The 12,285-nt window shown below is 38.0% G+C and overlaps 1 protein-coding gene across 1 annotated transcript in view; it reads left to right on the forward strand.

Annotated features, from left to right (window-relative positions):
• Positions 1-9,251, forward strand: part of LAMA3 (laminin subunit alpha 3) — a gene marked incomplete at both ends in the record, with an annotated part of 109,396 nt that extends 100,145 nt beyond the window's left edge. Inside the window, 12 exon segments of the mRNA XM_080610819.1 lie at positions 202-342; positions 1,105-1,235; positions 2,098-2,229; positions 4,062-4,206; positions 4,511-4,662; positions 5,061-5,250; positions 5,547-5,687; positions 6,499-6,658; positions 6,781-6,908; positions 8,382-8,475; positions 8,804-8,923; positions 9,106-9,251. Of these exon segments, the coding sequence (XP_080466945.1) occupies positions 202-342; positions 1,105-1,235; positions 2,098-2,229; positions 4,062-4,206; positions 4,511-4,662; positions 5,061-5,250; positions 5,547-5,687; positions 6,499-6,658; positions 6,781-6,908; positions 8,382-8,475; positions 8,804-8,923; positions 9,106-9,251 (1,680 nt within the window).
• Positions 9,252-12,285: the final 3,034 nt, after the last annotated feature.

Below are 12,285 nucleotides of genomic sequence, written 5' to 3' on the forward strand. Positions count from 1 at the left end.
AGTTTCTCAGATCATAGTTAATGCTGGTGAAACCAATTCAGTCAGTCTCTTCTGCACTGAAATAATGGTACTTGCAGTTTGCCTTGTGCTTCATTTTGACTGGAGTCAGTCACAGTTATGTTGAGTAGGGCAGTTGTTGTCCCATGTTGCCATTTCTTCTGATTAAAAGGAAAATAGCTGAAAGCGTTGCCTCTCTTGCAGCTCGTCAGATCTGCAGCTTTTTCTAAGAAGGGAACACTGAGCCTGAGTGCAGTGGGTTTCCCATTTCCCAAGGATTTTCAAGTTGGCTTTGGATTTCAGACCATGGCATCGACTGGAACACTCTTAAATTACAATCTATGGGTATGAAACATGTTCAACTGAGAATGCATGATTGGTTTTATTTCTGGATCAGTCACGTCTCTGTGACTCTGCCAGTTTGGCATCAGTTTGTGTCAAATCTCATGTAGATTCCTGTATTTTAAGGCAAGAAATGGCTATCATAATCCTTTTTTGAGCATGGCATCTTGCATCTGAGGCCAGAAAAACACATCCTGGCAATTTCTTCACTCAACCAACAAGTAGTTTGATGAGTAACTGGGCTTTGACCCTGAGCCTTCTTCGGAGTAGCTCATACACAATGTATCACCACCATCCCACTAAGATAACTGTTGCATGATAGTTTGCTGAAAAAAAAATGACATTCTGCCTACAGAATGTTACCATTATCAAATATGCAGAGGAAAGCGGTTGGTTTTGCTCTGTTCTCTCAGAAAGCAGGGAGGTTCAAGCAGAACCCCATCCTTGCTGGCTGAAGGAATTAAGAAGTGAGTACACACCAGGCATTTGAGAGGTGGAGAACTGAATCCTCTGCTTTTGTAAAAATACTTTTAAAACACATTTTAAATAACTGGTATTCAGAGTGGAGAGGTATTTTAAAGCAGGAACCATGTTAATCGTGCGGAATTTACTGTAGCATCTAGGAGTAGATGACTGAGAAATGCAGATTTAGTGTAAGAAAATTTCTTTTCCACAAGAGACCACTGAGAACTGTATAAATGGCAATATCAAGGAGAACTAAAGGCACTTGCATTTACCTGATCATTTTGTTGGATTCTTTTATAGCCTAATATTCTTACCATCTTTCTGACACCTGGCTTTGTAATTGCAAAAATGGGAGAGAAAGAAATCAAATTGGAAAAGAAATACGAAGATGGGTCAATGCATTACGTGACAGTCAAAAAAACAAGCAACATGTGAGCTAAGTTCTTTACCTAATTCTTTTATGTTGTGATTGAAGAAAGAAGATTAAAATTTTGTGTGACTTGTTCTTTTTGTACACAGCTAAAAGTGGCCTTTGCTAGCAAAGGATGCTGAAATAATGAAGCAAAAGGAGATTTTTTGGTCTATGAATGTGCATGCTGGTAGCTATGATGTTTCAGCTGTACACTACTATGCATGTGTTTTATAGATGGTGCGAGTTTTGAATGCTTGTCAAGCTGGAGCCTTGGAGCTCTTCCCATTCCTATAGCCTTTACATACATCACTGTAACGCAAGTGGTTAAAAGCCCAGGGAAGAAGCTAATATTGTGTCTGTTTTTTCAATAATTTTCTTTGATGCAGATAGATATAAGGAAAGACAATTTACTGAAAAGCTCCTAAATAATAGGGATTTCTGTAGAATACATAAAATGACATAACTGTTAGTTAAAGTGGAAAATGGCTATAACTTCAGGTAATTATAGCTTAATATTATCAGTACTAGCTGTTAATAACATGTAAAGTGCACCATTTTGACAGAAAGGACGAAATCCTGTCCCATAGCTGTCAAGGAGAGCTTTTTTCATGAATTTCAATGGGACCAGGATTTCACTGTAGGACTAAAGTACTAGTTTCAACTCTTGCTCAATGTCTACTAGCAAAAAGCAGAGCAGATTTATAGCAGTCAATGAGCATGTACTGAAAAAGTCCCAGAAAGAAGCTAATGAAGCTCTAGCATAATTATAATGTAACAAGCAAACACATTTGTCAAATGGTTCTTTTTTAATACATATATTTCATTTAGGTTCATAACTGTCTCTTTAGAATTTGTGCTTATTTTTATTCACTTGATTTCAGAGTACATCTATTGGTTGATGATAAGTCGGAATTGGCATCAGTTGACTCTCCCAGAGCACGGGCATTAATTGAACCTATAAAGTTCGGTGGAGATGATTTTGAAGGTTGCATCTCAAACATCTTTATAAAAAGGTATTTGACATAGAAAGAATTTTTTTTGGAGTAATAGAATCATAGAGTCAACTAGGTTGTAAAATACCTTTAAGATCATCAAGTCCAACCATTATCCCAGGACTGCCAAGACCACCACTAAGTCATATCACTGAGGGCCTCCTCTATACAGTTTTTGAACACTTCCAGGGACAGTGGTTCCATCACTTCCCTGGGAAGCCTGTTCTGATGTTCAAATGTTTCTTACATTTTGGCCTGCTTTCCTTCTTTAATCATATTACAATAACTTTTTGTTAAAGTCACTTTTCTTGTACATACATGAAGCCTTCATGAATGTGTAACTTTGCTGCCCCCAAATATTCTTTCATTCAGGTATATAATACATGGTATCAAGTTGTAATTAATTCTGCTGTTCAGATGTAATGGAATCTTAGTCTGATTCATACTTGTTTAGTAGTGTTTTAATAAAAGACTGACCTCAACTTAGTGAATTGCAAGTGTCCCAGCAAGGAAACCTAGCTAGAAAGGTCTGCTAGATTGCATCATTTTAGCTACACTGGAAGCCAAGTGATGAAATGAGCGAAGCTTACTGATGGAACCAGAACAGTTACACAAAAAGATGAGAGCTTATGTATAGAAATCATGTATGTGATTTATGTTGTCTCTTTTTCATGCGTTTGTCTGATTATTAGAGCATTGTACAGGAAAAATTTAGGACAAAAATTACGCATAAATATTTTCTTTAAAGAAAAGAATTCCTTGAGTCACAAGTGGTGTCCCAGTGGGACTTTTTATTTTAGCTAAGTTTTGATGAATATTTATACATGTATAGAGTTTACAAAACGACATTGTATTTTGATTTTATTATTATAGAACGACAGAATGGTTTGTTGGGAGGGACCTTTAATGACCATCTAGTCCAGCCCCCCTGTCATGGGCAGAGACACCTTCTACTAGACCAGGTTGCTCAAATTATATCTGCATTTAGAGCACTGCAAGGCAATGAAGTAACCTGCGTATTAACCTCCCCATCAGAAAACAAATTTGGAAAATTGCTTGTAGTACAAAAATAGATTAAGAGACTGTAGCTAGTGTGATCAAGTGAACGGTGAACTGGACCGGAATCATAGAAGTTCAGACTCTGCTCCCAATTCTACCACTCTTCTAATAAAAACCCAGGGGCAAGGAACTTTGTTGCTTTTCCTAGTTGTAAAGTGTTTTGTAATTTACTGATTAGAGATGCTCTGTACAACTTACAAAATGATAGTGAATAGCGTTACTATCTTTTTACACACAGGAACTTGGTTTTGACAACCTTTCTGATAATCTGGCTATAATATTAAAGCTATATATCAAGTTGGGATGGGCTTTGCCCCTTGACAAATCTCATTAGAATGTCTTATTTAAGGAGAGAGTGAATCATTGAGTTAGCAGGATCTGTTGTTGCCATTTTCTCTTGATCTGCTGCTGGTTATGCATAATTAACCAGAAAAGTTTTGTAGTCTGATCCAGATATCTTATTCAAACAAGGCTGCTGTCATTTTCCCCTCTTTTTTCAATGGCAATGTTTGTTACAAATATATAGCTTTTAGCAAAAATCAATTTGTTTAGAAGAGATCAGAGCAAAACGTCAGTGTTTCCATAGACAAAAAGAAACAGGCAAACCCAGGACAAATAGGAATACTTTTTAAAGCATTGAACTTACATTTTTCACTGAAAAATGAAAATTGGTACTTTAATATCAGATCACTGGGAAATCTATTTTGTAGAGAGCGCAGTTTTACAATATGTTGTTAATTACACTAAAGCAAAGAAATGCTGTGTCATGGCACCTACTGCTTTCATCACTCTAGGGCGGGTCAGCTCCCTGAGGTTCAGAATCTCGTTAATTATACTGCGAAGACTGGTGTATCCCTTGGAGCTTGCCGCAAATACGAGAACCTTGAACCAATGCTGCTGAAGGAATTTAAAAATCCTCTTAAGTTTAGGATGCTCAAGGTATGCTTATTTTTAACTGTAATCTTTGCTCTATATTGAAGCCAAGGCTTTGTCTGCACAACCATGGTTTATAGAGCTGAGATTCAGTTGTTACTTACTTCCATCTCACATCTGAAGCAAGTTGTTTGTTGTTGAAGTTCCATGCTAAACCCATTCCTGTTCAGAATGACAACAACTTCTCTGCCATTTAGAGAAGGCTGTTGACTGCCTCAGGTGGAAACTTTCAAATATGCAGCTTGAAATGATTGGGTTTTCTTCATGTGCATGCATAATAAACGTTTCAATTCTGCCCTAACAGGTACAGAATGAAAAATACCTTGGGTATTTGAAAGCTGCTAATGTGCAAACCTACACTTTACCAAATCAGTTAAATGTCAGCAGTGAAGCGTATCTCTTTGGAAACATCCCCAGCAGTTTTATATCCTACATGTTTTCTCCACTGTCATCTACAGACAGGTAATACTAATGTTCTCTGTTCTCCTCTTAATATTTGAATTGTCAAAGCTGCTTGAATATTTGGGTGCTAGGAGTTAGGATTTTCTTCTTGAGTATGTCTTGGGGCATAACAGAAGAATGGTTCTAAAGGTTCAGGCATTTTTTTTAGTATGTTAACATTTACCTGGACTAGGTAGATTGACTTGGATGTGGTAGACAATTACAGTGCATATTGATGCCAAGTCCTAAGCCTGAATATATCAACTTTCATTTGCATTCAGAAATGCAGGCAATGCAGAACACCATGATTCAACCCAAAAGCTTTTCTGTGTTTCACAAATGGAGTTTCACTGGCATTTTTCTGGAGAATAGAAAGAATACAGCTAACAAAACAGACCTTTGCTTACTTTCCACTACAGGTTACATTTTTCTGTAGACGTACGGACTCGATCATCAAGAGGATTAATAGTTTTCATGGAGGAAATGTCTGAGGACTCTTATATGGCTCTCCACATTTCAAAAGGACGTTTTGTCTTTTCACTTGGCTCTGGAGGAACACAAATCAAACTCAAAACCAGTATTAAATACAATGATGGACAATGGCACACTGTAAGTATGTCACAGGAACCATGATGAAACCACAACTATTATTCAGCAGGCACAGCCTGTTGAATTTTTAAGGTATCAGAAATTGGATTCTAGTCATCTGAAGGTAAGTCCTATGCCTGAAAGTTCATGTGGTTGTCAGGTCTCTGTTTTGAGAGAGCTTATAGAGACTGATGGTCCCAATGTTACTTTCAGTTTAAATATTTCAACAACATGGTGTTTAAGTTAAAGAAAAAAGTCTTCAGTGGCTTTCATTTGCCTTAGGGTTTCTCACTGTGCTATGCTTGTACCCTGCAAAGGTTGCCTTCAGCACAGATGCGGAGAACATCCGCCTTGTTGTTGATGGTCTAAGGGCCCAGCACAGAAGATTAGCAACAAATTCTGCCATCAGCATTAAGCCACCAATCTATGTGGGAGGACTGCCATCACTAAAAACACAGGTAATTGACATATCCACCTCCACACACACCCCATTCTGCACTAATTACACTTGAAAATGTTAATGTGCAGGATTTCCATGTTGTAAAAGTTTGTGAAATATTTCCAAGCACCCAGTGAGCATCATCTGTGACTGGTGTTTGCAGCCACTTGTCTGTCTTGTCTGCATCTTGCTCGCCTGTCTACCCAGCTCTCAGCTGGACCCATGTTGTCAGTGGTTGTTGCTGAGACACTGATAACAGCCATGTACTGTTTTCATTTCTTTAAAAAACAAAAAGGACCAAAGACACATTTGTAATTCCAGGAATACCCTCTTCCAGCAGAATATTCACCTCAGTGGACTAGGCAATAAGCTGTGGAGGAGCAAAGGAATCATTAAGAAGCATTAAAGAATTATGAATGGAGAACTGGAGTTTAGTCTGAAATATATGTAGTGCCTATCACTTTAAAAATTGGACAATTAATGATGCAGGGCATTTTATAAAATCAAATTTAAATAAACAGCCTATTAGAAAGGGAAGCGTGTATCTGAGATTTCACAGCTCTTGTTGCTTTGTCTTTTTGATACATCATTGGGAAGCACCATTTCTGCAAACAGAAGTTATGTTAACTGAAAAACAACTGTTGCTTTCGGTTTTAAGCTCTTTTTAAAAAAATTTGAATACTTCTTCACTGTATCAGAGATGAGGTTTAGGCGCCTTTAGTGCCAGTTGGCTTTATACAGTCTGACAGGACAAAAGAACTTACGCTATTCTTACTACAAAATTGCCATCATGCTTTAGTATTTATTTTAGTTTGGAAATATGTTTTCAGAATATACCAATGAACAGTTTCAAGGGTTGCCTGAAGAATTTTAAGATGAATGGAGAAGTCATGAATGCACCTCAGCAAAAAAATGGTGTACTTCCATGTCTGGATGTTCCCATGGACACAGGGATTTATTTCTCTAATGAAGGAGGATATATCACCATTGGTAAGATGTATAGATTATGTCTTAAGTGTGTATGTGTAGGGATTTTTTAATTTATTTTAATGTTGTTTTCCAGTTATCTTCTCCTAATATCATTCCTCTACCCACTGTTTAATTGTCCACAGGTAATTTGTTGATGGGCTTGGATTTTACGATTGTATTTACCATTCGACCAAGGAGTTCAACAGGTATACTTCTCCACGCTGGAAGCAAGCAAGACAACTACTTGACTCTTTACATGGAAGAAGGAAAGGTAAATATAGGCTGTGTTTCCACTTCAGCTGTAGAGTCCTTGTTTAGCAGAGGAAATTCTGACCTTGAACTCAGGACTTACGTGTTACAACATTTGTCTATAGGTATAATGTTAAATAACTTCCTTAGTTATTTAAAACCATCACATGGGAAATTGAGCCTGTCTCTGCGCCTCTGTTAGCAGATTCCATTGTGTGCACATCAGTTTGCACGTGCTTTCTCCAAGTGGTCAGCAGTAGGACACAGTCTTAATTTTCTCAGGCTTCTGGACCTTTGCAAAAACCCATTGGGGTTTTGCCCAGAGGCTGCAGAAGTCTGTGGCTTATTCCCACTCCTATGTCAGTCATCATGCGGCTGTACTGATGTAGCTCCATAACCATGTCTGTTATAGAACTTGAGCTGTCTTGCTTTGTGTTAGCATCTTCTTCAGTTTATGGGTTTGTCATGGTTGCGATTATTGTCACTGTCGCTTTTTCATAATGTAACAGCTTCAGAATATGAATCTTGGACTACAACACTATTGTGGTTGCTGCTGGAGAGACATCAAATAGAAAAATATCAGTGCTCCACAGAACCTGCTGTCTCATGACATAGGTTAAGCTAGCATGAGTCTACCTACCTAACTTTAGAAAGCTCAGTTTTCCTCTTCTCTTCCCAGATTAGGGAATCTGGTTTTATTATTTATCATTTTGTCATCAGTTTCCCCAGATCTGTTTCAAGATACAGCTAGCCTATAGGAGCAGGGGCATCAACAGCTAGGGACTCCTTAGAGGCAAGATTGACCACTTTTTTGTCAGCAGTAACTTAGATTAATGCTGTCTGTCAGTGTGGACAGGATGCCACAGGAAGGAATAAAAGGTCAATGGGATACCATCAATCAGCATCATAAAAAGTGGACTCAAGCGTATCAGTTACCTGGCCATTACCAAGTTTGTTGGAACCATCACACTAAAAGAGAGTTTAAGTAGAAGATGTTGAAAAAACATAATGCACTCACACAGAATGAGAAGCAAGACGTGAGAAAGCACAAGCAGCTGCTTGTTCAAAATGTCACAAATAGGCTGCAGAATTCATGAGTAAATTACAAGTAGTCCAAAAGTGTATGAAAGGCCAGAGAAATGTATTGCAGAGATTCTCTCAGGAGATGCCAAGCATGTAGATGACTGCTTTGGGAAAGGAAAGGAAGGCCTAGTAGGAAAGACCTCGTCTCATAGAGTTTATGCCAAAAGAATTAACATAATTTCTAAGATTGAGAGGGAGAGGCAAAGGTATGTATCTGTGCTTGTAAAATTAGTCAGATATCCTCTCCTGGGATTCTATTAGGCAAATTCACTTTCCTCTTGGAGAGGAAAATATACAATGTCTGTGACACTTAAAACTAGGTGAAACCCAGCCATCACAAGTTCAGTGAATAAAGTACTGTGTTTTTCTGTTGCTCTTTGCCACAGTAACTTAAACAATAACTTTTTTACAGGTCATTGCTGCTGGAAATAATGGTGCTGGTGAATTCCAGACATCAGTCACACCTAAGCAACACCTGTTTGATGGACAGTGGCATACTATTGCAGGTACCTTTTACATACCTGAAACTTTGAAAAGACAGTGGGCACAGAGCACTAGATTTTTATTAATCATTTCCCTTCTGTGTATTCTGAGAATACTCTTTAGAACAATGTAAGTGTCATGTGATAATTCAATGCTTTACATAAGGCAGGGGTTTTGGGCTATATTTAGCCCAAGTCTAGCTAGATGTGTCAATCTGACTTTGAATTAAGATAAAATATATTTTCCCTGCGAGTTAAATTTCAACACAGATGCTATTTAAAAATAGTGCCATACGTAGTTGATCCTTCACTAGGGTTGAGGAAGAGCACTCATCTACCTGCTTCTTTGCAGTCTCTCAGGAGGAGAACACAGTGCAGCTAGAGGTGGGCACACAAAGGAACTATAGTACTGGACTTCCACCCTCTCCTCCTAGACGTCTGCATCAGCCACTCTACTTTGGCAAAATTCCAGGTAATATTATTGCTTCTTATTTTTTATATACCTACTGGCTCTTTTTCATTTCCAAAACAAGGCTCCTGTTCATGTGTGTAGTCCTATATCATTCCCCCTCTTTTGAAAGCCTTGCAATAATTAATGTTCTTTAAAATCATTCTCATTTTATTAACTTGCTCTTTCTACCTTATTTTTTGTAGCAAATTTGGACACACCATGGCTTCCAGTTAAAGACCCATTTTTTGGCTGTCTTCGGAATATTAACATCAACGACAAACATGTCTCCATCAGGAGAATTTCAGAGGTTCATGGTGCAGTGAGTTTGCATGGCTGTCCAGTGAAGTAACTTTGCTGTTCCAAAAGTTGTACACACCTCAGGCTGGGTCTGCTGAAGTACTGCATGAATTCATGCAACATGGGTTCCCCTTTTGCTGATCACCATGTCACTGTCACCAGGCTGGTTATTCAGAACAGTTGGTGAGCAAATGCATCCTCTGGATGTGGACTGTGCTAAAACAGATTAAAAGTATTTGCTTTGATAAACTCCCTTTTCAATGTTATCGATTTCCAAAGTAATCCATTGTGCCTTTTGAAATATATGCAGAAAATATAATTGTATATACCCTACTGGGCCAAATTCTGCTCTCACCCACAACAGCATCAACTTGAATAACTCCAGTGTATTAATTTTGGTAATTTGCCTTAATGCTGGTCATCTTGAGAGCAAATTTGATCCACTAATATAAAGAATTTTATAAAAATATACATGTCTTCAGATTGATGTTTATACAGAAATGTACATTAATGTTAAAAGTAATAATAATATAAATGGAGTTTGAAGCACTTTAAGGAGTGAAACTCTGGGAGTTTGTTACAATGCTAGGAATTCTGGGGCCAAATAAATGCTGTATGTTCTCAAAACCATCAATTTTCTTTCCTGGTTATTTTAACCTGCTGTTTCTTTTATGTGTTTTTCACAGGCTGCTAAATCCTGCTTGTTTTATGCAAGCATTTCTGTAGCTTTAAGGAGCTGAACTGCCTGAGTAAGCAAGAGTCCATCATCTCTGCTTGTTAGAATGTGGTTATATAAGAAACTTGGAGAGTAATTTCTCTTGTAATCTTCAGAGCCAGAAAGTCTCCTCCATAAGCTTTTTTTCTTGATTAAATGAAGACAAGTTACATTAGGAACAGTGTTTGTACCTGCTATAGCTCTGTAGCATGAATTGCAGGACTAAACCAGCAAAACTGTTTCCTTTGATATTCAGATCTTTACTTTGTACCTGATCCTGACACATGGTGGAGGACAGGGGGTCCAGTTTGCTTTATTCTGAATATAGAGCTGGACTGAATAGACTTGACATGGCTTGTTCCCACTTTCAACTGCCTTCTTGCTTAAAGTGCAGCAGCATGTCCTCAGTGTGTTTGGAGTAAGGTGCTAGCTGGATCAGCAGAAGATGCTGAATCAATAGTCATTATGGCTTTGGTCATTGATCTCTTATCAAATTTTTGCAGCTTTGCAAACCCTTTGCAGCTTTGCAGGGTGACAAAAGTGCCAGAAAGCTGATCAAACCAAATCTTGCATTCCTTTATCTTTTGTGGCAACTCCGTTAACAGGCAAATCTATGTCCACGCAGAGGTTTCTCAGTTGTAGAGCAAGTTTTGGAGGAAATGTAATGTAGTGAAAGCACGCCAGGGTTCAGGCCTCTGAGGGAGCAAAAGATTAGCATGTAATGGCAGAGCCATCTCTGGAGAGGCTCTGGAGAAACAGCTTCTCCTGTATGGCTGTCTGCCTCATGGGACAGAAACACCCATCGGCCTGGGGGTCATGGGGTTCAGAAATCATCTTTTTGGATAGCAACAACTGAATCCTTTCTATGCATATGGCCACCTGCCTTTGAAGTAGACTGTTAAATATTCAGGTGACGAAAACTGTGGAAATACTGAATTGATTTACTGCCCTTAGTTGGCACTGAAAATTTCCACAAGGAGAAGGGAAGAACAGTTGAACTTTATCATTCAATTCTCTAGCAACATTTTGTATCTCATGCCCACTAGATTGCTCTCTGAAGCAGATTTTCCCTAACCACAAAAAAAGCCTTTTGCTTCTTCCCTTCCCCCCTCAGAAAAAGCAAACATGGCAAAGATTTCTGTGTCACAACCTGGAGCCAGTCCTGGATTTCAGTTCTCTTCCATCTGATTTTATTTTATCAGATGTAGATTCAATGCTGACAAGCAGAAACTAAAGATTTGAGTAACTGTATGTTATAGCAGTTAGGAAATAATAATTCCAGTACAATCCTAATGCATAACAAAAAAAAAAAAAAAAAGTAGGAAAGTCACTCTGATTTTAAGGTTGTTTCCCTACCCTCCCCCAACTTCTTCAGTTGTATTGCTTCAATAAGGTCAGGCTGTCACACATTGTTGGGACAATCAATAAAAGCCAACAAGAATTGGTTTTGTACCTTAACATAGATAAATCTATACCATGCTGATAAGCACCTAGTAAAAAGCTTTTTGATCCTGAAGATCCAGGGGATAATCTTTACATAAGGAAAGAAGTTGTCCTGTTTAGATTAGTCTGATGAAGAATTATTGCTGAAGAAATCAGCGTGGACACTGAACTGTATTTCACACATGGTCCCTTCTGTGCTTAAAATATTCTGAATTTTCGCACATGGGAAACAACTTCTGGCAAACAAGAGCCTGAATTTTCAAGTATTTCAAGCCATGAATAGCAAACATAATTTCAACTGTAAAGGTTTATTTTCTTCAGGTTCACCAGGAAAGATCTTTGTTAAAATCAAAGTAAACAATTTCCCCAGTACATTTTACATCGGACAGGAAGTGACTAAATCATGTAGTAAGATGAAATGTTATGAGAATAAATAGTAATGTTAGCTTTGGGTAAACACCATGTCATGTTTTGGTTTTGAGGGTTTTTTAATTGTTATAAGTAGCAGTCCCAAGGTTTTCATCATCTGAGTGTTGCCATTTGACAATAACTTCCATGGATTATTAACGTCCTTTGAAATTCAGGTGGACTCCCAAATCTATCAGTTCCCACGTTAGAACTGAAGTACCTCCCATAGGAGAGGCATTCCCTGTAGTTTTGTATTGTCTAGTTATCATTACTATTTGCTATTCAAGTCTTCAAGTAATATTAATATTTTCAATGGTAAAATCCTCTCAATTCCAGTCATCCTTTCTGAGCTTGCATTGTTATTATTGCTTGTGTTCAAGGGTACAAAAGTTTTACAGCTTGCATTTTGCTTCATTCACCTTAAAATTAGAAGTAATAACCACAGAAATGCATATGTGAATCTCTGCTGGCAAGATTTTACTATATGGTTTGTACCTCTTGAAATGCAGGCTCCTGAGGA

This window comes from Psittacula echo (assembly GCF_963264785.1).
Source record: "Psittacula echo genome assembly, chromosome: 2".
NCBI lineage: Eukaryota > Metazoa > Chordata > Aves > Psittaciformes > Psittacidae > Psittacula > Psittacula echo.